Source organism: Podarcis filfolensis, assembly GCF_964270895.1.
Source record: "Podarcis filfolensis genome assembly, chromosome: 5".
NCBI lineage: Eukaryota > Metazoa > Chordata > Lepidosauria > Squamata > Lacertidae > Podarcis > Podarcis filfolensis.
Genome location: NC_139608.1, coordinates 41,309,512 through 41,336,792, shown reverse-complemented (window position 1 = coordinate 41,336,792; position 27,281 = coordinate 41,309,512). Strand labels below are relative to the sequence as shown.

Genomic DNA, 27,281 nt, shown 5'->3' with positions numbered 1-27,281 from the left:
TGCGCTCTCCCTCCGTCTTTAGAATTGACACTCTGTGTGTCTGTGTCTGTGTGAGGGCTCCTTCTCCTTCTCTTGCTTCCGTTCACTCTCCCTGCGCCCCTGCGACTTTAGAATTGACACTGTGTGTGTCTGTGTGTGAGAGAGGGCTCCTTCTCCTTCTCTTGCTTCCCGTTCACTCTCCCTGCGCTCTCCCTGCGCCCCTGCGACTTTAGAATTGACACTCTGTGTGTCTGTGTCTGTGTGAGGGCTCCTTCTCCTTCTCTTGCTTCCGTTCACTCTCCCTGCGCCCCTGCGACTTTAGAATTGACACTGTGTGTGTCTGTGTGTGAGAGAGGGCTCCTTCTCCTTCTCTTGCTTCCCGTTCACTCTCCCTGCGCCCCTGCGCTCTCCCTCCGTCTTTAGAATTGACACTCTGTGTGTGTGAGAGAGGGCTCCTTCTCCTTCTCTTGCTTCCCGTTCACTCTCCCTGCGCCCCTGCACTCTCCCTGCGCCCCTGCGACTTTAGAATTGACACTCTATGTGTCTGTGTCTGTGTGAGGGCTCCTTCTCCTTCTCTTGCTTCCGTTCACTCTCCCTGCGCCCCTGCGACTTTAGAATCGACACTCTGTGTGTCTCTCTGTGTGTGAGGGCTCCTTCTCCTTTTCTTGCTTCCCGTTCACTCCCCCAGCACCCCTGTGACTTTAGGGCCAGTTCTCTCTCTGCGTGTGTGTGTGTTTTGACCTCACTGCGCTTGTTGGGGGAGAGTGTTGGTCGCAATTTTTCTTGATTTGTCTCAGAGTGGTTACTATCATGGTTTCCTTGCCGGGGAGGAGGGAGAGACGCAGAGCCTGCTTGTTCTAAAGGAGCAAAGCCAGAGAGGAGCCTCTCCTGCATTATTAGCAGCATCCTTCTCCACACACCCCACGCGTGCTCCTTGTCCCTTGAGTTCTTTTCCTTCCCTCCCCACTTAAAACGTGGTTACAAAGCACGGATCCACATGGATCCTCAGGATTTTTGCACTAGGTCACCCCAAATTCACCATCAGATCACATAGCATATCCATGGCTACAGCCTGCACCAAAAAACACACGCACCCACTGTTTCATGGGGCTGCAATGGCGCAAAAACGTGGTTACAAAGCATGGATCCACATGGATCCTCAGGATTTTTGCATTGGGCTACCCCAAACTCACCGTCAGATCACATGTCTGGCCACAGCATGAACCACAAAAATCATACATCCACTGTTTCGTTTAGAATTTTTTTTTCTTGTTTTCCTCCTCTAAAAACTACGTGCGTGTTATGGTCAGGTGCGTGTTATAGAGCGAAAAATACGGTATATGATCCCTAGTGTAGTAAGAGAAGACCTTCAGAGCAGGCATTTTTAAAAAAAGTTTTTATGAACCACCTAGTAGGGCAGTAATTGTTCCTTGATAATTTGTCACCCCCCCTCCATGATGGCACCTGGGTGGCCCACCCACCCCTTTCCTGGATTAAAATTGCTGGCTAAAGATTAAAAGGGGGAGGGAAGCAGAGTGAAAAGAGACTGCCCTGGTCTTTGTTACATGGTAACTTTGGATAATTGGGAAGATACAAGGTCTGTTCAGCAAATCAGAACTTTTTATTTTTGGAAGGAAGGGAAGAGAATTTGGCAGGGGTTTAGCTTCAGGGGTACCCCAAAAATGACAAGCAAAAATGGCCAAAAACCATGCAGGACCCCAGCAATTCCCACTGTCATTGCTCACCCTGCCCCACCAGCACAAGCAAACAGCCCATACCTTTAACTCCAGCTCTGAGTAAATCTGGGGTCTCAACAGACTGAGCAGGTAGGAGGCTCTGGAGAAGCGAAACCCTGTAGAACAGGACATGTCAGGTGCACTGAGGAGCAGCGATCGGATGCTGCCTGGAGAAGCAGGGGGGCAGCAACCGGGAAGCACAGCTCTTACCTGGGATAATCTCCTCGGTGACTGCTGCACCTCCCACCAGGTGTCTTCTCTCCAGCACAGCTGTCTTCAAACCACCTTTCTGCAGGTAGGCAGCCTGAAGATGCAAGGAGCATCCCCTTAGCCGTGAATAAGTCCCAGCTGCTTACCCCATGCCTTTTGCTGAACTTAACAATCACCAGGCAAGAGGATGGTCTTCCCCAGATGACAAGCCAGGTAGGGACCAGCAGCCCCCTCCCTCCGAGCCAATCTCTTCCCAGAGGGCCAAAAGGCCTGACGCCATGTCCCCTCAGGAGTTCTCAGTACTCACAGCCACCAGTCCATTGTGTCCTGCAAAGAGACAAGATGAGCAGCTTTGATTTGGGCCACCTCCTCCCCCCACAATTTACGTAGCCACAATGCACTTTTTTTAAAAAAGGCTTCTTTAAAGTTGTTCTTTTCCAAAACTGTGTCCCACAGTCTGAAGTGAAGCATGTTTACTCGGAAGTCAACCCGACTGAGATCAGTGGAGCTTTCTCTCAAATAAATGGGCAATCCCTGCCACCCTTCCTCCAGTTTAAAGCGTCCTCCCTTTGCATAGCACCACCAAACCAGTAAGCTAGTACCGTATGTCCTGTTGGACCCAGAACCAAGGCACCAAGGTTGAAATCCTCACTAGGCCATGAAGCTCACCTTGGGTCGGTCACTGTCTCTTGACCTATCCTACCTCACAGGGTTGTTGTGGATGGGGAGAACCATGTATGCCACCTTGAGCTCCTTGGAGAAAAAGGTGGGATATAAAGGCAAGATAGATAGATAGATAGATAGATAGATAGATAGATAAAGAGCCCTGGGGCATCAGGTCAGTGGCCCATCTAGCAGACTGCCTAGACTCTGAATGAGCATAGCCATCACAGCTGGATGCTTCGAACAAGTCTTTTCCTCCCTATATTTGGCCAATCGTCTTTCAAAACCAACCTTCTGCTCTTTTCCAGCCTAAGACCATTTTTTGCCCACTTACTCGCAAGTCTTCTCCTGCAGGAAAGTGCGCCTTCCTCTTCCTCGTGGGAAGCATTATATTAGCACGGCCCCCCTGCTAGACTGCCCTGGGCATCTTGTTCGGGGGGAGCACGGGGTAACCCCCACTTTTATGTTTCCCGCCTGGACGCCGGGCCCTTGCTTTTTCTGCCTGAGCCACCCACCTGCCCCTATCACGACGGCGTCGTACTCCCGCTTCAGGGAGGCTGCAGCCCCGACGTGGCACCCTCTGCAGCCCCCCGGGATCCTCAGGAGAGAAGCAGCAGCAGCAGCGCGCAGCCACCGACGGGGCCTCGCGGCCATCATGACGCCTGGAAGGACTTTGCCATTCGCCTCGCGCTTCCAGTCCAGTCCCGGGGAGAAGGGGCGTGGGGCGGGGAGCTTGCAAGGAAGGAGGGGCCGAGAGGAAGAGGGAGGGCAGTGAACCGCCCCAAATGCAAAGGAAAAGGAGGAAGGAGAGGAGAGAGGAGAGAAGGCGCGCGTGAAGTTTATTGGGGGACGCATGTGCTTTCGTGGGCTGCAAGTTGCAGCTGCCTTCATCCGATGCACGAATGGGCCCCTTATCTGGCCAAAGAGACGTATGGAAAGAGTTGTGGGGAGTACTAAACTGTAAGCGCAAGAGGGCCCGAGCTGTGACGTGAGCGCGCAAAGCAGCTCCTCAGCCAGGAACGAGACAAGCAAAGCCTCGCTAATGCGGCTCCAGGCGAGCTGCCTATTTGTCTTGATCAAGAGTCAGCCTTAGAACTTGTCAACGTCAATGATCAGCTTGAAGCATGTGGAAGGCTAACCTGGCGCTCACCGAGGCGTTAAATCTGTGTCTGGGCTGCAAGAGGCGACTCAAAACGACCCTCGGTTAAAAAAAGATAGGCGTGAAATCCACCTACAAAGACACCAGGGCTTGGCCACGGTGTTTTGTGTTGTTAGATTTCTTATTTCCAGGCAGGGAGCAGCAGTCAGTCAGACTCAACAGTGAAATTCTATGCATGTTTACTCAGGGGTAAACCACTGTCATCGGTCAGGCTTACTTATTGGTGTCTTGGGCTAGGACCTGGGAGACAAATCCCTATTCAGCCATGAAGCTTGCTGGGTCACCTGGGATAAGTCACAATCTCTCAGCCTGACCTACCTCACAGGGTTGTTTTGAGGATAAAATGGAGAGGAGAATTCTGCATACCACTTTGTCCACCTTGTAGGAAAAGTGAGATATAAATGTAATACAAATAATATAAATATATTTTTTCTGATACATTAAGTTTAGAATTATTTTATTTATAGCCCACCTTCTAAATAAAAGCCCCCAAAGGAACTTAAGCATATGGAACTATATTGTGTATTGAATTGTTTACTGTTTTTGCAGGTTTCATCTATTGTGTTTGGGTATTATGCCGATGTGGATATAGATTGACATACTGTATTTTACTTTTAAAATGTTATGGTGCACTTTGAGCTCAAGTATGATACTGGAAAAGTGACACAAGACTTTAAACCAAATCAAGGAACTGTGCTCAGAGCACTGCAGAGTATTTTCCCCTTGCTGAATGCCAACGCAGGCAGGCAGCCGAGATGAGAAGGGTTTCCAGTCAAGCGTTTAAAGAAATAATTAACCTCTGATATCTATTGGTATAATTATATACTACACTAGGCTGATATATCCACTATCTTATACAATGTTTTTGGTACCAAACCATCCCTTTGCAAATAGGGATCTCTCAGAGATTGAAGAATATTTCTGCTTAGCATTTTAATGAGAATGTGACCATGTGACTTAATTTTTAAACAGATTGGTTTCCATGTGAAGGAGGAAATGGCAATGTAGAAAGGCACAGCTTTATACTGTTTGTCACTCTTTTCAGCCTAGAAAACCAATCTTTGATGAAATGGAAGCATACTTTTGATTATTTCACAAGTGGGACCTGCAGCAAAACATTGTGCCCGATTCAGGGTTCCAAGTAGCCAGCCATGCCCCAAATCCATGATACACATTCCACCTCCCCTTTTCCCCACTTTACACTTTTAACCCCCACCTTGTAACAAAATAGCAGCACTGTACGGTCACCAAGTATGCTCGGTCCTCATTTGGCTGTTGTTGGTCTCGCCTGCCCATTTTAACAGTTTTTGTTTCTGAAGACTTTTTAGTATTTCATTCAATGCTTGGAGTTTCTCAGAGCCTCTTGGCACATGGAGGGTATCTTTTTTGCTAAACAAACACCCGCACTTGGATTAGGAGTCCACTATTAGTATATATAGAACCTTTAATAAAAGTCTGGTGCTGAGGTCCTCTTTGCTCTATGCCCATCATCCTTGGAAGAACAGCAGCCAACCTTTTCCTGACCAATGCTTTATTCCGCTGAAAGCTATCCTCAGAAGAAGAGGAGGATATAAATAGTAGACAAAATGAATAAATAGTTGCACAGCAGGCAGAAATTCAGCAAGCACAGCCCTCCCTTCCTTTTATTGCCATCCCATTTGGAAAATCTGTCCATCGTGTAGCTGTTAAGAACACAGGGCTTGCTTAGAGGAAAAGGTGGCAACCTCAGCTGGGAGTTCAGCAGTATAAATACTGTATCAAACAAGAGCTTTATGGCAACTGATCAACAACCCGTCTAGTGAAGGGGAACCTGTGGCTACGACTGCCCACCATCTCTGACAGTTGGCAAAGTCTGATGGAGCCCAACAATGTCTGCAAGGCAGCATGGTTCCCCTTCCCTGACCTAGTCCAACCTCCTGTTTCTTTGTTTCCTAACAGCAGAGCTTGCTCTGAAGTTATTCATGAGTCTGAGTCACTATTCAGAAAGCACTGCAATAAGGACACAGTCTTTCGTAAAGCTTTGTAATGTAGATTATATTGGGTATTTTCATACCCCACCCCATTATTCTCCTTTGCAACGTTTTATAAGAAATCAAAATTCTTCATAGATATAAAAGCTCTCCTTTTTGCTACTGAATTTGTATTGTATCTGGGACATGAATATCACAAAAGAGAGAAATAGTGACCTAGGGGTAACATTTATTTTAAGACAGCTAATACAGTTCATTTATAAAACGTTTAGCTTACTCCAGTTTCCTAAACATACAATTAAAAATGCTACCCGAGTTTGTAGCCAACTTGCATACCAATTGCAAGAGATATTTCTGTCCTACAACCCTGCACTGCAGACAGTGAATGGTTTTTTTTTTTTTGGTAAGCAAGATGCTTTCAGTTAAAGGTTTATTTGTGTTTCTTCATCTCCCTCTTTCCAGGGGCTGCTTCCTTGAAAGGGACACTTTGCATTTATCTGTGCTGTGGGAAAGCATCATACACCCTCCAAACCAAACTTCCATCTCAGAAGTACAAGTGAGGGCTTAATTTGCTGATAGCTCGCCATCTTTTATGTTAGATCACACGTTTCTGAAGGCACTCAAGCCTACAGAACTGTTCAGCTGAAACCTGTCACTTTTAATATGGGGAGGGTTAAATGCAGTTGGCTCTCCTTGCCCTTTTCCTTCTCCACTATGGGAAGATGAGATTCCCCAATGGCAACAAAGACAAACTTCCAACAGCGGAGCAAGTTTGATGATGTACCAGGCACCAGGTTTGAGAGCCCATTCTCAAAAACCCTTCCACAAGTGATGGTCTCAAGAAAAGCTTTGCTCCCGATTATTCCTAGCTGCTTCAGGGGGAAATTGGTTGTGGGTATCTCATGCCATAGGTTGACCTTTCTGGCTTACGAACCTCACTCTCACAGATGGAGAAGACTGTATGGGGATGTGTGTGCAAGGAGATGGAGCTGCTCAAGTCAAACTTCACACATCGTGTCAGTGTGCCACATGTCTCTAGCATTACCTTGAAAGCAATTTGGTCCCATTAGTCTCAGTGTCCTGAGGAAAGCCACTGTTCCTTTGAGACAAGGATATTGGGTTCTGCATGGCAGGCAGAACAGAACCCAAAAGAAGCAGATATTAGAGATCTGAGGTACAGAGTCCAGAAAGTGGAGTCCCTAGCATGGCACTGAGGCAGCAAATGAAACCCCTAGAGCAAGGGGATGCGGGTTGGCTCCCAAAGTCGCCGGGCCAAGTCACACGCCTGCTGGATCACAAACTCAGTTGGCACAACACCCAGGTGGATGGTGAGGAGTTCATAGCACTTCACCACTTCGTTCGCATGGGTCCTGCTGCAGTAACGGAGCAGCTTCCTGCAGAGGAGAGACAGTGGTCAGGAAATGGGGAAGAGGCAGGGCTGCTGGGACAAGGAGGATTCCAAATAGCTTCCCCAGCCCAGCCAGCAGAGGATGTCCCGCTAAACTAGAGACAGGATGGGGAACAGCTGAAGCCCATCCATGTAATCCAAGGCAAGCTGAAGGCTTGTGTTGCTCCTCCCTGGCTTATATTGAGCTTCCAACTCCCCACCAACCTCAGCCAGCAGTACCAATGGTCAAAGGACGATGGGATCTGTAGTGCCAGTATCATCTGAAGAGTCACAGGTTTTCCACCCCCAGCTTAGGAAATCCAGAAACATGGGGTGATGTTGAGAAATAATATTACCACCCACCCTATCCCGTCCCAGGGCAAGTAAGAACATTAAAAACACTTAAAAACAACTTACAGCCACAGAAATAAGGCGATTCATAAAAATATACTATACTATATGCAATAGAAATTCCCATGAGGCTGTAGGCAGCGCTCTGCAGAACTGTATACAGGTGCCAGGATGAGGAAGAGGCTGGGTAATGGCCAAGCTGTAAAAGGATTGCCCTTCTCCAACCTGGATCTTCTGGCTGAAGTCTCCCTCCAAGCCCTTCGTGTATCCAATAGTATCTGGGGCACTGGAATCCTTGCTCACCTGTAATAGTCGCCGGCCAATGTCCCAATGGGGGCTGAATCATCTGAAAGCACCGGCACTTCTGTAACCTCCAGCCTGTAACCCTGTAGGGGCGTGGCAGCAGAAAGGAGAGGTCAGGGACAGGACAGGAGCTTAGGGACCACTGCAGGCCTTCTTAGGCTATGTAGAGGCAAATGTCTTCAGCCTGTACTATCCACACCATAGCAGAGGACACTGTTTATGCACCATGTCAATATCCTATCCTTCCTCCTGAATGCATCATCTGTAGCCTCAAATCAGCTCTGAACAAGTTAGGATGACTGACTGCAGCTGAATGATCATTTGGTGCTGGGATTCTTACATCCGGAGTAAGTGCTCAGGACAGGGCATCACCTCAACGTCTTAGAAAGTTGCAGGAGATCTCTGCATCCCAAGCCCACCCACCCTCTCCCCCAAAGCTCCGGCACCTACCATCTCATTCTCAAACCAAAGAAAGTAGGTGCAATAGTAGTCTCCGTCCCGGACTGTCACCGTGGTATAGCCCTTCTGCAAGTAGCTTCTCGCTAGCGCCACCAAGGACCACACCTGGAGAGGAAGAGACAGGGAAGACAAAGAGAAACCGGGCACCCCAAGACCTCCCTTTCTGAGCACCGAATCACCACTCCAAGATTCTTGGTCTCTCCTCCAACTCCCATCACACGCTCACGTTACTGGGAGCTGCAGCGAAAACTTTGCAGGCAGGAAGGGAACAGGAGCTGAGGCTCTTGCAGAGGCTGGGGAGATTTACCTTCTGCTTGATGAAGGCAGGCAAAGGCCCCTTGCCTAGCTCTGAAGCAGAGTCTTCTGCAGCACCAAGGGACGGAGCCACCATCTGCCCCACTGTGCGGTCCACGTAGATGAAGTGCACCAGCCCTGGGAATTCCTCCAGATATGTGGATGGCAGCCAGTTAAGGGCCTGTGGCTGGGGAGAAGGTAGCTGCCCCTCTCGACTTGGGTGACTGCCACACCAGGATCCTCCCCACAAAAACCTCTCAAGGAACAGGGATGGGGTTCTTGACCCAAGTGAGCAATGGAAATCCTTCAAAATCCCACCCCCCACCTTAACGTTTGTCCAAGGACAGTGTACTTTCCTGGTACAACCTGAGAACTTTTGCCAGCCTGTTCCCAACACCGGTGGAGCCCAGGAAAGAACTAATCTCAATATTCACCTGCTCCAGCTCTGTGCCCAAGACACAGAATCATAGAATTGGAAGGGACTGTGAGGGTCAACTAGTCCAACCCCCTGCAATGCAAGAATCTTTTGCCCAAGGTGTGGCTCACACCTATGACCCTGAGATTAAGAGTCTTAGGCTCTACCAGCTGGGCTACAGGAAATGGCCCAGCTGGGGGTGGGAGCTGAGTTTCTTGTCCCAAAGGTTGCTATGCAAAGTGGGGGTGGGGGTGGGGAGTACTCTCCCACAAGACATCTTCAGCCAGGGAGGGGGGAGGGGAGTACTTCACAACCACTTCTCTAGGAAGCTCTCCTCCTCCTGGTTTTGAAAAAAGGGTGGTATACTATACTACTACTACTTGTACAAGGAATCCCCCCCCCACATTTCTGCACGCTTCTGCACATCTCATAGTGTTCTAGAGGATCGATTGATCCTCAAGAGTAGCTTTTTCCTCAGTATCCTTGTTAGTATCAGGACCACTGCTCTTAAATCTGTGGAAGTGAAATCCTTATAATTTATTCAGGTCTACATGTTCAGAAGTCCTCTGGGAGAAAAGAAGTGAATGGGACCAGAAAAAAGCATGGAAGGATATGACACTATGGTAACATTGCGCTTGCTCTTCACCAGCAGGAAATCTCTCCAGTCTTGCAGCTTGTCCCTGCCAACAAAAAGGAACCAGGAATAAGCTACAAGGGCCGAGAGCTCGGGGCACATGTTGCCTTCCTGCCCTCGCAGCAAGTGGTGCTTGGTTTTGGAGCCGGAGTTTCCAGCCCCACCTTGGGGGTTGGGGAAGACAGCAAGCCTTTCAATTCCCCAATGTTCCTTCCTTAGTTGGCCACTATCATGGGGAGAAGCAGGCACTAGACCCAAAAGTGCACAGGGTAGGAAGAGACGGTAATTCAAGAGGAGGGTCCAAGAAGCCTCTCATCAGCTGCTATAAGGAGTGGAGCATGACTGGGGTGTACCAGCTTCTCCTGGACAGCACTGAATGGATGTAAGAGTGGAAGAGAGCTGTGCTCAAGGGAACTTCAGGGTGACCTTCCAGCAACGTTCCTCAATGTCGGGTCTCCAAATGTTGTTGGACTGCAACTCCCATCATCCACGGCTAAGATGGCCAAGGGTGATGGGAGCTATGTGTCCAACAACAACTGACCAATACTGCCTTACGGGATACAGTGGTACCTCGGGTTACATACACTTCAGGTTACAGACTCCGCTAACCCAGAAATAGTACCTCGGGTTAAGAACTTTGCTTCAGGATGAGAACAGAAATCATGTTCCAGTGGTGCGGCAGCAGTGGGAGGCCCCATTAGCTAAAGTGGTGCTTCAGATTAAGAACAGTTTCAGGTTAAGTACGGACCTCCGGATTGAATTAAGTACTTAACCCGAGGTACCGCTGTATCCAGCATGAGGTGCAAACTCTCAAATGTGTACAAGTTCAGATATGCCACCGCCACCCTTTCCCGTGTGGTTTTGCCATTGCGCTCCATCGCACTCACCGCGTCAGCTGCTGCACCTGGTCCAGCAAGTTCTGCGGCAGGCCCTGCGTCCCAGAGGATCCAAGAAAGAGCTGCCGATACACGGCGCACAGCTGCCTCCGGATGCGGCAGAAGGCCTGCAGAAGCCTGTGCCAAAGAGAGATCAGTGTGCCTCTGAAGCAGCGGGGGGACTTGTTTCAGATTGAGGGCCACATTCCCTTCCCAGGGGCCACATGGCAGGAGTGATGGTGGGGCCAGAGGCAAAAGAGGCCAGAGCAACAAACGCAAAATTTACCTCTGTACAGAAATGCCAGTTTTCACACCCACCTCTGTCCCCCCCATCCAGGCAAGCCAGAAGCATTATCTGAATTTTGTCACCTATGAAGGACATTCAGGATCCCACCCCGATGTCCCTTTTTTTGTGTGTTCACGATTATTTGTGCACATTATGCTATTGGTGTGTGTGTGTGTGTGTGTGTGTGTGTGTCACATGGCTTCATTTCCAATGAGTGCAGATTCCACAGATTCCTGCTGAAATCCTGCAACATTTCATACCACAGATGTTCTGCAATTCGGTTACCCCCCCTTTTGTTGTGCTACAGCTGCTCTGGACAGCAATAATGTGGTAGCATTAGGGAAGCATTGCAGAACAAACTCACCACTAGTGCACTAGGACTGCTGTCAAGAACATGTTGCAGGACACACCCGCCACAGAACACCTGTCTAAAGGGAGTATCTGCAACAGTCATGCAGAGAAAATGGCTTCTTTTAAGCAGAAAGCAGTAGGAATGGCCCCAGAGTTCAAACTGTGTTTCATTTGTACGCAGTCTCCGTCAATACACCATCTTCGTTAACCTATAGAGGTTAACTTGGTATTGTTAACATTTTCCCCAAGCTGCAAGAACTGTTAAATCCATTCAGCTGGTAACTCCATTAGTGTCCCAAGTACAAATCAATAGGTGAAAAGACCAGACTGGTCCTTTCAGCCATTTCTCCCCCGTTCTATTCAATCGGAATCGTTTTCTCTTCCCCTGTCCCTCCAGCCCCTTTTCCAAATGCATGCCAAATCTTCCCCCTTCAGCTACCAGCCAGGCCTCCTTTGGCCCCTGCCGAAGTTTGAACTCAGCACACGGTAGTCTATTGCATGTTTGGAAGGAGGAGGAGGGTTTGAACCCAAGCCTTCTCCCTCATGTGCTCTTCACTGTGTGCAGAGGAAGCTTTGCTTGATTGTGCACACACAGGGGAGCTTCAAACACTCATTCGTAAGTGGTACAGTCCCAGGAGTGCTATACAACGGGTTGTTCTGTAAATTGGTTCCTATTTTTACCTCATATTTTTAGCTCTTCCAGATTTGTCTGCAACCGTATCTCATAGCTGTTGAAAGAGAATTGCTGTGGCATGCATGCACACACGCGCACCCCCTCACACAAATAAAAATCTGACGGCAAAGGAGTCTCTTCGTTGCTCAGTTCCAACAAGACCCGGAACATTCTCCTTTCCTCACAGCATGTCCAGCCAGGTGCTGCCTTGTCCCAGGACTACAACACTCACGGTCCAAAGAGCCCTTAAGCTTCATAGACCTCCATTCATCCTTTTCAACACTACATTTGCATCCGTGAAGGGACCACGCGTGGCTGCACCATTGCCACCTTTCCATTTTATCCTCAGATGAGGCTAAGGTATAGTAACTGGCCCCTAGGATGCTATCCCCAAATTCCTATCCCAACCCTGTATTCTAATCTCCCTCACTTCAGCCCAGCCCGACCACTAACTCACTCGCAGGAACTCCCAGTCTCGTTCCGAGAGAAAGCTTTGTTCTTGAATTCCAGCCAGGTATTCTGCAACTGAGAGAGAGAGAGAGAGAGAGAGAGAGAGAGAGAGAGAGAGAGAGAGAGAGATGTGCTCCTAGGTACAGCATCATTTCATCTCTTTGCAGGGTCTGCTCTTACCCAGCGGTTCTATTGTCCTTCCTACTCCTCTAAATGGGAACTCACCCATAGCTCATGCCTGCCCAGCTCTGCCCCACTAGACACTACATCGCCCAGCCCCTCTTAGCAGTGTGTTCTGGGAAAGGGTGCTCACTCCAGCACCCTTGTGCCTGGGCAGCTCCTGTGTAAATCGGCCAAATCTCACCTGTGGCTCTTGCCCACCCAACCTCCTGACAAAGTTGTCCATCCGATGCCGGAGTTCCACGAGGACCGGCTGAGAGCGCAGGTGAGGCCTGATCTCCTGCCCATCTTTCAGCTTCTTCTCCAGCACCAGAAATCCATCCAGCAGCTGGTAGATGGAATGTGCCACGTGGGAACTGGGGCTCTGCGAGGCAGAGGGGACATTCAGTGAGATCCAGGCAGGCTGGGCGTCATAAACACCTCTCAGGAGAGCTGGCTCACCTTAGTGAGGAGCACCAGCGAGATTCCTGGCCAGAGAGGCAGGCAGTACATCATGTGGGGCATCATGGGGCAGTAGCCTTCCTTCAAGTTGGCGTCCAGGAAAATTCTCCGTGGATTGGTAGCCTCTGGTGCTGGAGGCGCCAGAAACTGCAGCGAATCCTCAGCCATCTGGGGAAAAGATTAGCATGCTGTTGTCACAGAATTGGGATCTGTCTGACCGGACATAGAGCATTCTTGGGTGAAGTGTCTCAAGGACTCCTGTTTCTCCACAATTTTAGGAACTAAACAGCTGCTCCTTTAACAGGAAAGTGAAGCAATAGCTCCATCTAGTGCCAGTTCTAGGAAACAAGCAGAGCGACTCAATTCCACAGGCGAAGGAAGTGGGGAGGGAAACAGAGCTCAGAGGAAAGGAGGCCTCCAGAGTCAAGTTAGTCCACCCACCCACCTCCATCCATTAAGCCAAGGCGGGACAGCACCCCACCTAGTTTAAAGCAGGGGCAAGGAAGCCTGTGGCCTTCCAGATGCCCTTGGACTTCCACTCCCCATCAGCCCCAGTCAGCACAGCCATTTGTCTGTATCCCAACATCTGGAGGGTCACAGGCTTACGGTCCTGGGTTCAAAGAACATGCAGCCTCAGAGCCCAATTCCATTCCTCCTTGCCCCCACCCACCACCAGGATCCCTTCAGCTGGAAGGGGAGAGCCCCCTTCACTGTTGATGGGATCCTGGCTGAGGTAGAGAGTGGGATTAGGGACTACAGACATGAAAAACAGGACATGCCTAGCTCCCAATCCCAGCTGGCTAACTGCTCCCATCCGCATGCTGCTGGTAATTGTGGGGCAGTATGAATGCATAGACCAGTTCCCCTGCCAGTTTTTCCCATCTGCATTGGGGGGGGGGGAGAGGGCAACTGAGGGAATGCTGTTCCAACCCTTTCCCTGCAAGGCCAGGAGATCTCTAAAGGTTCTCTTGCCCATTCTTCTCCCCTCATTTAAGCCCCAAGGTCATCCACCCACAAGACACCCTGGTCTGCCAGCATAGGGAATGTTAACTTTACTACAATGTGCTTCGGTGACACACAATTTTAATGCAATTTTAATGGAATTTTAATGACACCACGAAGGTTGCATTTGTGGTATGTTAATGGTTCAGGTGGTGGGGAAAGTTGTCCCAGATTTCACAGTACTGGGAAGTATAGAAACATTTAAGTATACAGAAAGAAAGCAACACCTCTATCAAGCAAACTGGGAAATGTGATCATAAGGGATCCCTAATGCCTGCTGCCCTAAAATCCTTGTGGAATGGCTCCTCTTTGTCCAGCTTTCATTATCGGAGTTTCTTTCTTGCCGTTTCTCATCACATGTGGTGCTTTGCACAATTCTGAGAAAGCTGCTTCCGTTCATTTCCCCATTTGTGGGGGGCATAACCACAAGCTGCAAGGCTGATGCTCACAAAAAGCTATGAGGGTGGTGAAAAAAACGGATCATGTTCCATATGATCTGGCTACAAGAGAAGTACAGGTGGCCAAAAACAAAACAAAAAAAAACAGACAGACCCAGAAGAGAATGCAAAGTGGAAATGGAGAGAGCAGAAAGGGAGGCCCAGCAGAAAAACCCAGAGCTGCGATCCCAAGCCCAAGCACATACCTGGATGTCAGCAGAATTCGTCTCCCCCTCACCCTGAAAGTCCACACCATCAGCCCAGGCCGTGCTTCCTTCAGGCAACAGAGAGAAGAGACACCAGATACCCCCAGCACCACAGGTGGGAACAGTTAAGGTGGCTGCCAACAGCAACTAACAAAAGACTCAGAACATCATTTTGATCCGGGTACCTCCTAGCTGGGGCAGCACCTACGCTTAACCCCATCCCTTGGCAGGCGCTATAGTAAATTGCTTTTAGAGCCACACTTGCACACGTTCTGAGTGCCAGTCAAGCAGCGGGGCAAAGCCCCTTTCCAAAACAGGGAGGGGGAAATCAGATTTCCACGCAGTCACCACTCAGTCAAGCCAGCTGACGTGCAAGTCACCCTTTCTTTCTTTCTTTCTTTCTTTCTTTCTTTCTTTCTCTTTCTTTCTTTCTTTCTTTCTTTCTTTCTTTGCATTCTGACAGCTCTCCCCACATCTACAGGAGACCACAGTCGCTTCTCATACTCCTCCGCACTGACCCCAAACTCACCTGTGCTCTGTTGGCTAGGGGAAGCCTTGGGGGTGTAGAACTCCTCGGGCATAGAGAGATCATCTGCTACCTGAGGGAGGGCGTAAGGGAGGGTGTGGGAGGGAACAGACTCAGCACGAGCCCAGGATGGCTCTCTCCCCATCTGCCAAAATAGGTTCCACCATGGGATCCCAGAAGGACAATGATGGGGGTTTCACCATTCCTAGCAAATAATGAATCGCATATCATTTGCCCCAGCAACATCCTAGTCTCCCCTGCTTCCCTCAGGTTTTAAAGCTAAGCCTACAACCCAAATCCTGATCAACCACAAATTCCAAGGACCCAGGGTTGGGCCTTTGGGATGGGAGGCCCAAAGCCCAGCTGATACTCACCTGTTCTTGGGAAGATGCATGGGAACAAGGGCTGTTCATGGGGATGTTTTCACTGCTATGGAGCCTCCGGAGACTTGACTCATCCTCTGAGAACTAAAAGAGACAGGGCTCAGCCATCTTTGGACAGCTGCCAGGACTCACCCACCAATGTAGGCCATGCTCCTTCCTGCCCATTTATTAATAAAAATCTTGCCTTTGATAGTGTCTCTATCCTCACAAGGCAGCTTACAGTCTCATTTCTAATACTATGAAATAGCACGTTTCTAATAAAGCAGCACGAAACGTTATCATGAAAAATACTAACATTAAAATAAAATGGCAGCAAACAATTTGCAAACACTGAGCTCCATGAAATTTTCCAGATCTGAATTGTTTCTTTAAAGAAGTGTTTGAGGACCTCCTACAAATGAACAAGGAACCTGTGCTTTAATTTCCCACAATGCTCTGGACTCAGTGTCAGACCAGAACATTATGGGAAATTAAAGCGGTGGTTAAGAGGCCTATTGAGGCATATAAGAAACTGGACCAAATTCATTTAGTGGGAATTTGGACCTGGGTCTCCGTGGTCTCTAATGATTAATCCACAATGATTCTCTGTGACATTTAGCTTTTCAGGCATCTAGACAGACTTCACACAGCGCAACAGCTCTTAATGAATGTTGCTTTGTTTGATATGATTTATTTATTTTAAAGTTATTGTGACTTTTATATTGGAACAGATTAATTAATGTTTGATGTTTTATTATGTTTTTGTGTTGGAAGCCGCCCAGAGTAGCTGGGGCAACCCAGCCAGATGGGTGGGGTATAAATGCAAATATTACTACTACTATTACTATTAATCCAGGGTACCCATCCCAGCTCCTGTTTAGATTTAATTAATTTTCATTTAAATATTTTAAGCTTGCCACTTAGGTCATAGCCCTCCCAAGGTGGCTTACACACCAAATATAATATACATTCTGAAAAACCCATCCAAATGCAAAATCTAGTTACAGTAGCCTGATAAAGTATAGGTCAATACACCCCTCAAAATGCACAAAACACAATTTAAACCTTTTACCAAAGCCTGTAGCCACATCCTAAAAATTCTGCATGAAGGCCTGTATTGCAGAGGCAAGTGCAATTCACTTGGAAGACAGCTCTGTGACAGTAAAATACCCCCAAGCTCCCAGAATCTCACTTACGCCCAACTCCACACAGCTCAGTCCAGCTCAAGGTCGTTGTCTGAGAAGATCCCAAAGAGGAATCTCCACAAACAGAGAGCCCCTTGTATGAATGTGTCTCCTTCCCCACCTGGGCAGGTACCTGGGAGGCTGGCAGCTCCTCAGAAGCGCTGCTGGGATACAGATCTTGCACAATCAGGAGGAGCGTGAGCAAGTCAGCAGGCCGCAGAGAGCTGGCATTCCGGCTAGGAGGCAGGTAAAAGAGAAGAGGTGAAGAAACGGCCATCTGTTAGGGGAGCCACATATCCGAAGGTGTGTGGGGGTATCCTTCTAGAGACAGAGAGAGGAGGACAACCAGAGGCCCAGGGTGGTCTGGCTGGCACGGAAGCAGAGGTGCGGGGTGCCAAAGGAGGCAACGGGCACAGTGGAAGATGCTGGGCTGGCATGAGCATGATGTGCCTCAGGGGAGGATGAGGAGACTGCAGAGAGGAACTGGGGGTTTACCTGGAGTAAAAGGCAAGGAGCTTGGTGTGCACGAGCAGGAAGGCATGCACGACTTCGTGCCCAGCCCGCTCTGGGCTGCCATTGATGTGCTGCACAACCTGGCGCTCCAGGAATTCAATGCACTGCTCACACAGCTGAGGGTGGATCAGTCGCTCCACGGCCTAAAGAGGGTGGTGCAGAGGAACAGGTTTGCAGCGTAAAGTCTTCCCTCCCAGCCCTGGGATGTATGGTCCCTTACGCAGAGCCCAAGGAAGCAATTATCGTGAGGCACACAACATGAAAAGCCCACTTCCCCAGCTCCATCAGTCTACGCAGATTCAGGACATGCATTCCCTTCTAGGCCTGACAAGACGAACTACAGTGGTACCTCGGGTTAAGTACTTAATTTGTTCTGGCGGTCCGTCCTTAACCTGAAACTGTTCTTAACCTGAAGCACCACTTTAGCTAATGGGGCCTCCTGCTGCTGTCACGCCGCCGGAGCATGATTTCTGTTCTCATCCTGAAGCAAAGTTCTTAACCCGAGGTAATATGAAGCATATGTAACCTGAAGTGTATGTAACCCGAGGTACCACTATATCCACAATGCTACCCACTTCAGCGGTAGGGAACCCAGGCCTGGGAGGCCCTTTATCTGGCCTCCAGGACTCTTCCAAAAACACACCCCTCCTCACCCTGGGCTTCTTAGGGAGGAAGGGTGGGATACAGATCAAAAATTCAATTTAATACTGATAATGCATCTTGCTTCCCTGGATGCAGAGGTGTTGAGGGTGTGTGTTGTAGCCTCTGGTTTTTGCATGCCTGGAATGTAGCCTAGTAGACAATGGTAAGAGACACAGCCATTGCTCGACGCTCTTTTGCTTCTGGCTCAACGTGTGTGTGTTGGAAAAAGTGCCTCATCCCTGTTCTAGGGGGCAACACACACGTATCCTGGCTTGCTCCATCCATCCTAGGCTACCCAGTAGAACAACTGCATCCCTGGCTTCATTCCAACCACCACTTATCGACTGCCCCAGTCCACTTTACCTCCACAGCAAAGCTTTGGTCATCCTGGCGGAGCTGGTGATGGGTCTGAAGGAGGCTCTGGAACAGTCCCCAAATGTGAGCCCGCTGCTCAGAATCCCCTGGGCGCAGCCTACAAACCAAGAACCCACAAAATCAGTGGAGGCCAACGGTTACCTCCAGGGCAGAGACAGAAATCCTCAAACTTACAGATTGTGTTAACATTATTTAATGTTACACAAAATGGTGCATAATTGTCGTATTGTATTCAAGTTACTGTGAAGAATGAACACACAGCTGAAGGTTTGTATTTTTCCCCTGCAAAAATGGGGTGAGCTAAGTTTTATGTTTCTTTGGGACAGAGTTTCAAAGTGTTTACTTATGTTAATGAAGTAGCCCACACCACTCAGAGTAGTTTTTCAAGTACACACAGATCTCCCTGAGCTTAATCAACATGCAGCAAGCTGGAAAAGAGAGAGGATTCTTTTATTTTTTACCTGAAATGACTGCTTTTTGGCAGATTGAGCCTTATACTGTGACCAGTGTATGTAAGAATGAAAATGTATAACTGAGACAATGTATCTTTTATTGTTTTTGTAAAGGTTAAACCAGGTTTCTGCAAGTAAGGCTTTAAAACTTATGCGGCAAATTTATTTCTATATAGTCAAATCAGAAAGAGAACTTCTGCGGGCTACATTCATAATGTTCAGATTGCACCCAGGGGAAAAGTCAGATACCTGGCTGTGGAGCAGAGAGGCCATACAATTCATCTCTCCTTAGTCTTATCTCACCTGTGTAACCATCCCCAGACATAGGCATTGTTGAGAGCTGCACTCAAACCCCCAAACAGATCCTACTTTGCCGTTACTTTTCTGCAAATTATAGGGAAGGCAGGCTGTGCTGCCTCAGGCTCTTTTCATGCGCATATAAACCATAATTTGCACTATGGTGACATCCCATGCAGCTACTGCTCAGTGTTCCAAGAATACTGCTCTCACATGGGCAGGGTTGTTGCATTAAGGTTTCCCTTTCCTTCATGCACCAGGAGGTTATGTGCCAGGAAGTATGACAGATCCATACAAACTAGTCTCACATGTGCCAGCTGTGTGGAACAGCACCAAGGAGAAGCTGCTTTCCTGTGGCTCAGCACACTGGGACTTTGGTGTTACAGGGGCCTGAGAAGACCACATGGAAAGCAGGTCCCATATGCTGTGAACAAAACATCCCATCCAGGGATGGAGGAAAACAAGCTCATCACAATGAAGGAAGGAAGGAAGGAAGGAAATCCTCACTCTGGCATGGTAACTCACTCTCTGCGGAAGAGGTGGCTGTCGAGCGTGACTAGTCCAAAGTGAGCTTCAGCCAGTCTCCTGAGCACGTACAGCTTACGGCGCAAGTCATCCTCACTCTCAGAGCCATCGCCGTTCACAGCAATGTACAGGCACTCACCAAACTGTAGAAGCAGCAAGAGGATTGCTATCTCAGTCATTACAAGGAAGATGAACACAGATGTAAAATGATCATGGAAATATCTAAAGTCCCCTTTGCTCCAAAAATATAGAGGCATTTTGTTGTTTATTTAAATAAAACAGATCTGTGCAATGTCATGTAGTTCGGATGCAACGCCTGATTATTGTCTTCCAAAGCAACTACTCTATTCCAAGCTGAAAAATGGAAAGCATAATGCTGGTTGTCATCAAAAGAGGTTTAACGACTCTCTCAAGGCAAATCTAAAAAAAAATGTAGTATAAACAGCAACAACTGGGAAACACTGGCCTGCGAGTGCTCCAAATGGAGAACGGCTTTTAACAAAGGTGTCATGGACTTTTAAGACACTCAAACTCAGGAAAAAAGGGAGAAACTCACTAAGAGGAAGGCACAAACCCTCACCCTATCAGCTCCCATCCAGAAACCTATGTCCCCACTGTGGAAGGACATGTGGATCCAGAACTGGCCTCCACAGTCACTTACGGACTCATTGTTAAGACCGTGTTCATGGAAGACAATCTCACTCAGCTATGAGTGATCGCCAAAGAAGACAACCTCCCTGTGACTGCAGGAACAAAGAAAAGGTGCTTGGATGACACCCACCCACCCCAATTTAAATAATATGGGAGGCCTCATGTAGCTGCATTGGCTAGCCTCCACCCTCCACTGCTAATGAATGTCTCAAGGTGACTTAGTCTGTCCACTAAATTCCCATCAACATCTATACATTTCTAAGCACGTGGCTCATTCGGTTACCATATGTAACACATAGAGGTGTTCGTCGTTTTCAGAGGAGAAGCAAGTGTATGTGTCCCCTAGTTTCTCTAGCAGTGTTGTGCAGGAGATGATCATGGGGGCAAACAATGTGTTGATGCTGTCTTCCAGAGCAGGGGCCTGTGGAAAGAAAAAGAGGGAAAAGCAGCCATCACTGTGCCCTGCCAAGTCCCGCCACATCCCATGCGCATATGCATGGACACCCATGGACAGGCCATAACCCAGTTGCCTCCCAGCTACATATCTATATATCATACCCATTAGCTATCTAAGAACTTGGGTTTTCTGGGCAGTGTACTGTTGAAAACAATTAAAACATAGCATTCATTTTTAAAATAAAAAAAGCAAATACGAAAGCAAAACCTGTTCTGATCCTGTTCAGACAAGCCCCAAAGTTTTTATAAGCATACACACTTCCACCTCCAGTACACTTTCCCCCATCACTCCAGGAACTTTGCAGAACATCTTTCTCAAGCGCTGAACGCAATGCCAGCAATGTCATTTTGGCCCTGCATCCATTTACTCTGGTCCGTTTCCCTCCATCCCTTTAAATCTCACCTCACCACCACCTTGATCATGGCCCCCAAAGCGCTGGTGCAGAATCGCCATGAATTCTGGGTCAGCCCAGTAGAACAGGACCTCTGCCACCTCACTAGTAATCAGCACACACTTCATCTGCAAATAAATATATGTATTAATGCATCACCTAGGCCCCTGGTACAAGGCCCCTCCTTAGCTTCCTGGTCCAAATGTCAACCCAAGCTGGTATTCAACTAAATAGTTGCACTGGCACAAAGATTAACACTAGCACAATGGGATTCCTCACCCTGTCCCCAGACCTGCTCTAGAGGACTAGAGGGAACACCAGAACAAATTTAGAGTTAACAGAGGGAGGAGAGTCCATTTTGCTCAGCTCAGTCCTATGATGCATTTTCAGTATGCATGTGAATCCGTCCTGCAAAATTCTGACAGTCTGGAGGTGACCTTTCTTGGAGAGTGGGGGAAGGAGGCGGCTGAGGAACACAACATAGGCTTGCAAGCTCATTTGTAAAAGCTGAGGGTTATCACTGCACAGGAGACACTGGAACCATTCCCCACACCAGAGAAATACATGTCCTGGCTTCTTTGCCTTTGACAAACACTTCTTGTCTCCCCCTGCCAATAGATGAGTTTGGAGGCTTACATTTCCAATAGCGTGCATCTCCCCTACTGCTCACAAACCTACAGGCATCGTTGTGCTATTGGGCAATTGGAACAACTGTGTTTGTATTTAATTCTCTGCAGGTATGAAATGGTAGAATTTTCTTCCCTATTGTGTATTGCATAAACTAAAGATAAATATAAAAGGGACAAGATGACCATCCAAAAGCACTGAACCAACTTTTTTTGGCATCCATTTGTCTACAGAGACAATGGAGGAGTGTGCCTTTGGTGGCAGAGTCAAACCGTTGGAGAGTTACAGCGCCTGTTGTGGCTGTAAAATCCCATACAGTAGCAGTGGCGTAGCGTGGGTTGTCAGCACCCGGGGCAAGGCAAGTAATTTGCGCCCCCTAACCCGTGGATTTGCGCCCCCTAACCCGTGGATTTGCGCCCCCTAACCCATGGATTTGCCCTAACCCCAGATGTTGCGCCCGGTGCGGCCCGCCCCCCCTGCACCCCCCACGCTACGCCACTGTACAGTAGAGACATGTTTTGTTGCAGATGGGGCGACTGCACGCTGAGCAAAACGCAGCGTGTAAAACAAGGGCTGCTGTTGCTTTGAACGGAAAACTGGGTTACTTTAGTAGCGGGGCGGCGCAAAAGAAAGGAAGCTCTCTTAAGGAATCGTCGTGGGCTATCCGGGCCTGATCCAAGCCTCCCTTCCCAATAGCCAGGTGCAACGAAACTAAACCATTTTTCGCCCGAACTTGGGGTGGAAAGAGGAAATTCAGGCAGGTCCACTGTTCGCTGCAGGAAATGGGAGAGGGAGCAAGCGAGGGGGAGGAAGCCCCGTTGGCTGCGAAGTGCCAAGATCCCGCGGAGATCGCCCTCCCCGCCCCCCACGGAAGGCGAAGGGGCGCCTCCGGGCCCGCGCCGACAGCCCTACCTTCCCCGCTCCAGAGACCCCCTTCCAGGCAAGTCGCCGGCGAGCAAGGCGGTTCCCCGGAATCAGACGCAGCGGGCGGGAACCGCGCAGGCTGCTGGGCGATCCTGTCCCGAAGGGGCTGCACGAAAGCAGCCCCGAGGAAAAGCGCGCGTGACTCCGTCCCGGGGAAACATGTCAGCAGTACGCGGCGACTCCGCCCAGGACGGGGCGGGGCCACGAGCTCCTCCTCCTCTTCCTCCTCCTCCGGGACTGAGTCGAGGCGCCTGGCGAGGCTGCCTTGGAACTTGCTGTCGCCTCACCTGGCGCAGGGGGCGGAGAGGCGCAAACTTAGCCGGAACTAAACTTCTGCGAAGATCTTGGGCAGTGGCTGCGCCCGCTCAGCCAACCACGTCCTTTGAAATGGGGCGGGGGCGGGGCGAAGGCATGATTAGCTTGTAGCGATTGGGCGCAGAGGGAGAGGGAGGCAAGTTGCGCACCTGGACGCGCCCCGCCCCTGGAAACGCAGGGCTGGCGAGGAAGGGCTTTCCCGTGCTCTAGGTTCGCTGATTACTTTTGGGGAGCAGCTCCCTAGGTTCGTACAGTGCTAGGCTGTCTTGCACCCCAGGCAAGGCCCTAGCTAATTACACCGCCCTCCAAAATTTGCTAAGTTCAAATTTTCAAAAAACAGGTGTATGGTAGGAATGGTAAGATTCTTCAAAATATAAAATAAAAGTAAAATATTATCAAAAATTTATAAGATATAACAAAAACTGAGGTCTGCGCCCCAGAAGGCTGCCTAGTTGGCCTAACGATACACAGCACTGGTACTGTGGCTTCACTGGTGGCAAGCAGCTACAAGGCGCTACTTCCCGTTGCGGATCCTGCGCTGTATACCCTTCTCAGCGCTGCTTAGGGTTCTCGGGAAACTCTCCTCAGCCTGCCCCCCCCACCAAATAGGGAACCTGTGACTTTCCAGATGTTGTTGGACTAAAACTCCCATCATCCCTGACCACTGGGCATGCTGGCTGCGACTGATGGAAGAGGGGCTCCAGCAAGATGTGGAGGACAACAGCACACACACACACCATTACTGCCTTACATGTCTCTGGGTGACTTCATCAAGAAGCAGTGTGGCCTAGTGGCTAGAGGTTCAGGCTAGGACCAAATTCAGACAGCCACAGAACTCACTAGGTGACCCTGAGGTAAGGAGATGTTGCTTCATGCAAGTGTTGACCCACACTTTCCTCATCGCGAGAAATCAAATCTTTTGGGAAGCGGCTCCAAATCAATTTTAATTGGGCAGCCTTGATTTGCTGGCATGTGGTTGAATCCCACCTGGAAATAGCAACGGTCTGGAAGCACCCTCAGTGTAACCTGCCTCACAGGGATGTTATGAGGACAAAATAGGAGAACCAGGCCCACCATCTTGAGTTCCTCAGAGGAAAGGAGGAGGTATAAATGTAAAAATAGCGCATCAAATTTTATGGGATTTCAGTACCATCTATACAGTAATGATATCCAGCTTCACCTCAGAACGTTGTGTCTCCATCTATATCTACAGCTGCTTGTCTGATAGTTCAATGTTTTATTGCTGTCTCAGTCTCAGCATAGTCAAGGCTAGACTTCTTATCTTTCCCCCCACAAGCCTTCCTCTCCTAGTACATACTCCATCTCCACTGACACCACCATCCATCCTCTTGATCAGGGACAGACAGCCTTGCCTTTATCTTTGATTCCTCTGTCTCCTTTCCAGGCAAGTCATGTCGGTGGTGGGATCCTATGGAATCTCCTCCCAAGAGGGGTAATACAGCTGACTCCCATTACTTCTGGTTTTAAAGAGAACTTCAAAGTAGTTTGTGTTTTCTCTCACTTTTAACTGAAATGCTTTATTATATGTACCATTGCCAGATTTTATCGAAGTTTTCTAGGCTTGGTTGTGTTTTAAAACTGTGTTTCATGGTAGCTGGCTTATTTTCAACTATCTGTTTTATTGTAATTGGTAATAATATCAGCCCTCTCCTGCTTCCTTAAATGGCTTCTTTTTCTCCCTTGGTGCCTGTCATGTCTGGCACCTCTCCTTCTTTGACTGCCATATGGTGGACTTCTTTCAGGTCTTCCATAAAGTCGTATCTCAAAATGTATATTTATTGTGAAGACTTTGGCACAACAGCAAAGTTCTCTTCCACCAATGAAACGAAGCAAAAATATACATATTGTAATAACAGTAAATGCATATTGTTATGAGTTTGGGGTGTCAAGATATGTGCCAAACCCCTCTAATCCCTGGATCCAGCAAGTGTTAGAATTTAATCAAGGCTTCTAATTGGTGGAACAGCCAAGCTAGCTTTCTGGTGAAGTGATAGCCTGGGTGATAAACCATTAATGGGGTCGGTGTGAGATGGCAAATGAGTCTCAACAGAAAAAAAGCCAGAGTTTAGAGTAGAGGTAGGATTAATGTGACCTAGAAGTAAAGCAGCAAGCTGGAGAGAGGGTCAGAGAGCAATGTTTGACATCTGTTTGAATCCAGGGCTGTGACTATGGGAGAAATAATACACTTTGGGGTATTAATGCTGTTAACCCCTCTATCACAGGCTGAGGTTCTATATATGCATTAATAAACCACATATCCTAAAGACACTATAGTCTCTGCTGTGCCTCATTCCAAAAGGAAACACTAACCCTGGGTAGGCCCCTGAAACCCCTGGAATCTCGCACTGCTCAGAGATTGGGGTGGCCTACAACAATATGGTTCCCATTTACTCTCTGCACCATCAGATATAAGGCATCAGACAAAAATAGCTGGGTACTTATTACAAGCCTGGGACGCGGGTGGCGCTGTGGTCAAAACCACTGAGCCTAGGGCTTGCCGATCGGAAGGTCGGAGGTTCAAATCCCCGCGACGGGGTGAGCTCCCATTGCTTGGTCCCAGCTTCTGCCAACCTACCAGTTTGAAAGCATGTCAAAGTGCAAGTAGGAAGGTAAACAGTGTTTCCGTGCGCTGGTAGCGGTTCAGTCATGCTGGCCACATGACCCAGAAAAACTGTCTGCAGACAAACGTCAGCTCCCTTGGCCAGTAAAGCGAGCGCCACAACCCCAGAGTCGTTCATGACTGGACTTAACTGTCAGGGGTCCTTTACCTTTTTACCATTACAAGACTATTACAATACTGAGAAGAGTAGCCATCTCTTTAGTAGTATTAGCCAAGACACAAGCTATCTTTTACCAGCTATATTTGAAACAGCTTGGTTGTCATGATTAGCTCTATTTTATTTTTATATGTTTCATTACGGCCAATAGTTAACTACAAATCAAAATTTGAAACTAATGTGATAGAAACTTAAATCTAGGCAAATAAGCGGCTGAGGTGGAGTTAAGCCAGCACTTCAAATGGCACTCTTACCACCAGGTTTTAATTGAGTTGATTTGTACTAATTATGATTTTAAAAAATTGTTTATCACATTGGTTGTATTATATTGACATCCCCTCTCTCAGGTTATTGTTTTACACTGTAATGGCTTATGACATTTGTTGTATTTATTTCCCCTTGTTTTATCCTAGATTGTGATGACCTTCTATTGTTTTAAAAATAATTTGAATCAATTGATTGGAATATTTTCATTTGACAAAAGTTGAGTGCAAGTGGAAAGAATGTGTTTTGCAAGGGGAGCGATCGAAGGTGGCCTGAGATGGGCACTCTGTGTCTTTGGGGAAACAAATTAGAGATTTCCCTTGGGTTCCATCTGTGGACTATGCAAGGGCATTGCTATGACATCCAATACTTGTCTAAACAAAGACATAAAGGCTATTTTTTCCTGGCATTGCTCTCTTGCTTATTCAGTTCTATATTGAGATAAACCAAGTGATTCCCATAAGGGTCCACACACTGTGCTAAGATATGGGTCTTGCACAAGCAACTGCAGAATTGCAGAAGGGAGCTGATAATGGATTTTCCAAAAGAGCTGTTCCGACTAGTAATACATTTCTCAGTTGCTGTTTTTACAATAATTGAACACAAAGTGTTGTATGGCTATCAAGTGGGCACAGAGCTGCAGGGAGGCAGTAACCCTGTTTATGGTTTCAAAGGGCTCTGGATCAAGGGCAGACATTGCTGCCATTTCTCAAATTCTGCAGGAGAAGCCAAGCAAGTAAAGACCTGAGGAAGAGCCCATTTTGAGGGTTGGAGCAGGTCACGGCAGAGAGCTGCACGAGCCTCTCTAAATAAAGGGGTGAGATGTGTGGATACCAAGGTAATCTGCCCAAAGGCTGCTTACTGGACACCATGATGTGAATCACAGGAAAAATCCTACAGCTTGCTCAGATTACTATGCCTGCATTCTAGGAATCAAGTACTGTACAGTCATACCTTGGTAGTCGAACGGAATCTGTTCTGGAAGTCTGTTCAACTTCCAAAACGTTTGGAAACCAAAGTGTGGCTTCTGATTGGCTGCAGGAACGTTTGGCTTCCAAAAATAGTTCGCACACTGGAACAGTCACTTCCAGGTTTGTGGCATTGGGGACCCAAAACATTCAAGAACTAAGCTGTTCGAAAACCAAAGTACGACTGTACACGCTAGAACAGGGGGCTGTTTCATTTTGCAGTGCAACAGTTCCATTTCTACCCCATCCCACTTGATTTAAATCAGTTGGGTACCTTCTGCTCAATGAAAAGGTGTTGCGGGATTGTTTAACTGGACATGGAGTGACTCTAGGCGTGAGCATTTCCCTAATTCTTCTTGTACAGGCAGAGATTGGCATGCTTGCTCATGAGAGGACAAGCTGAAGCTCATTCTTAGTGACTCACAGCATAAAATGGAACATAATATAATGTGAGGACTGACACCTGTGGGCAAATATGGACATTCTGTCCAAATCTCAAAATGCCGCCTTCTTGGGTTGCCAAGATATGACCTTGTGGTTCTTTCCAAC

General features: G+C 48.2%; 2 protein-coding genes and 1 long non-coding RNA gene across 8 annotated transcripts in view; 1 reads left to right on the top strand and 2 right to left on the bottom strand.

Annotated features, from left to right (window-relative positions):
* Positions 1 to 3,299, bottom strand: part of PYROXD2 (pyridine nucleotide-disulphide oxidoreductase domain 2) — a 28,270-nt gene extending 24,971 nt beyond the window's left edge. For 2 of the 3 annotated variants that reach the window (XR_014548571.1, XM_083615231.1), the window contains exons 1-4: positions 3,104 to 3,299; positions 2,233 to 2,252; positions 1,926 to 2,019; positions 1,758 to 1,831 (exon numbers count right to left, since the gene is read on the bottom strand). Coding sequence is in view for 2 of the 3 variants with exons in the window: in XM_083615231.1 (XP_083471357.1) it covers positions 1,758 to 1,831; positions 1,926 to 2,019; positions 2,233 to 2,252; positions 3,104 to 3,245 (330 nt within the window). In the remaining variant the exon portion in view is untranslated. The remainder of the gene's footprint in view (positions 1 to 1,757; positions 1,832 to 1,925; positions 2,020 to 2,232; positions 2,253 to 3,103) is intronic. The other variant, XM_083615232.1, reaches the window with a different exon arrangement.
* Positions 3,300 to 5,926: 2,627 nt separating this feature from the next.
* On the bottom strand, positions 5,927 to 22,696 carry HPS1 (HPS1 biogenesis of lysosomal organelles complex 3 subunit 1). 4 transcript variants are annotated; one of them, XM_083615215.1, is made up of 19 exons: positions 22,376 to 22,696; positions 20,848 to 20,964; positions 20,272 to 20,409; positions 19,338 to 19,480; positions 18,052 to 18,160; positions 17,029 to 17,189; positions 16,655 to 16,769; positions 15,362 to 15,454; positions 14,991 to 15,060; positions 14,462 to 14,529; positions 12,817 to 12,984; positions 12,560 to 12,739; positions 12,203 to 12,270; positions 10,448 to 10,573; positions 9,542 to 9,606; positions 8,525 to 8,670; positions 8,209 to 8,322; positions 7,759 to 7,841; positions 5,927 to 7,111 (listed from the first exon to the last, which is right to left on the bottom strand). In XM_083615215.1, the coding sequence occupies exons 2-19, from the start codon at positions 20,962 to 20,964 to the stop codon at positions 6,949 to 6,951; spliced, it is 2,127 nt and encodes a 708-aa protein (XP_083471341.1). In that variant the 5' UTR covers positions 22,376 to 22,696; the 3' UTR covers positions 5,927 to 6,948. The 4 variants fall into 4 exon arrangements, with proteins under 4 accessions (XP_083471341.1, XP_083471342.1, XP_083471343.1 ...); XM_083615216.1 differs by having other exon boundaries at positions 16,667 to 16,769; positions 22,376 to 22,695; XM_083615217.1 differs by lacking the exons at positions 14,462 to 14,529; positions 14,991 to 15,060 and having other exon boundaries at positions 22,376 to 22,695.
* On the top strand, positions 6,914 to 10,488 carry LOC310763339. The gene is made up of 3 exons (XR_014548583.1): positions 6,914 to 9,283; positions 9,472 to 10,126; positions 10,355 to 10,488. It is a non-coding gene; the product is annotated as an uncharacterized lncRNA (long non-coding RNA).
* Positions 22,697 to 27,281: the final 4,585 nt, after the last annotated feature.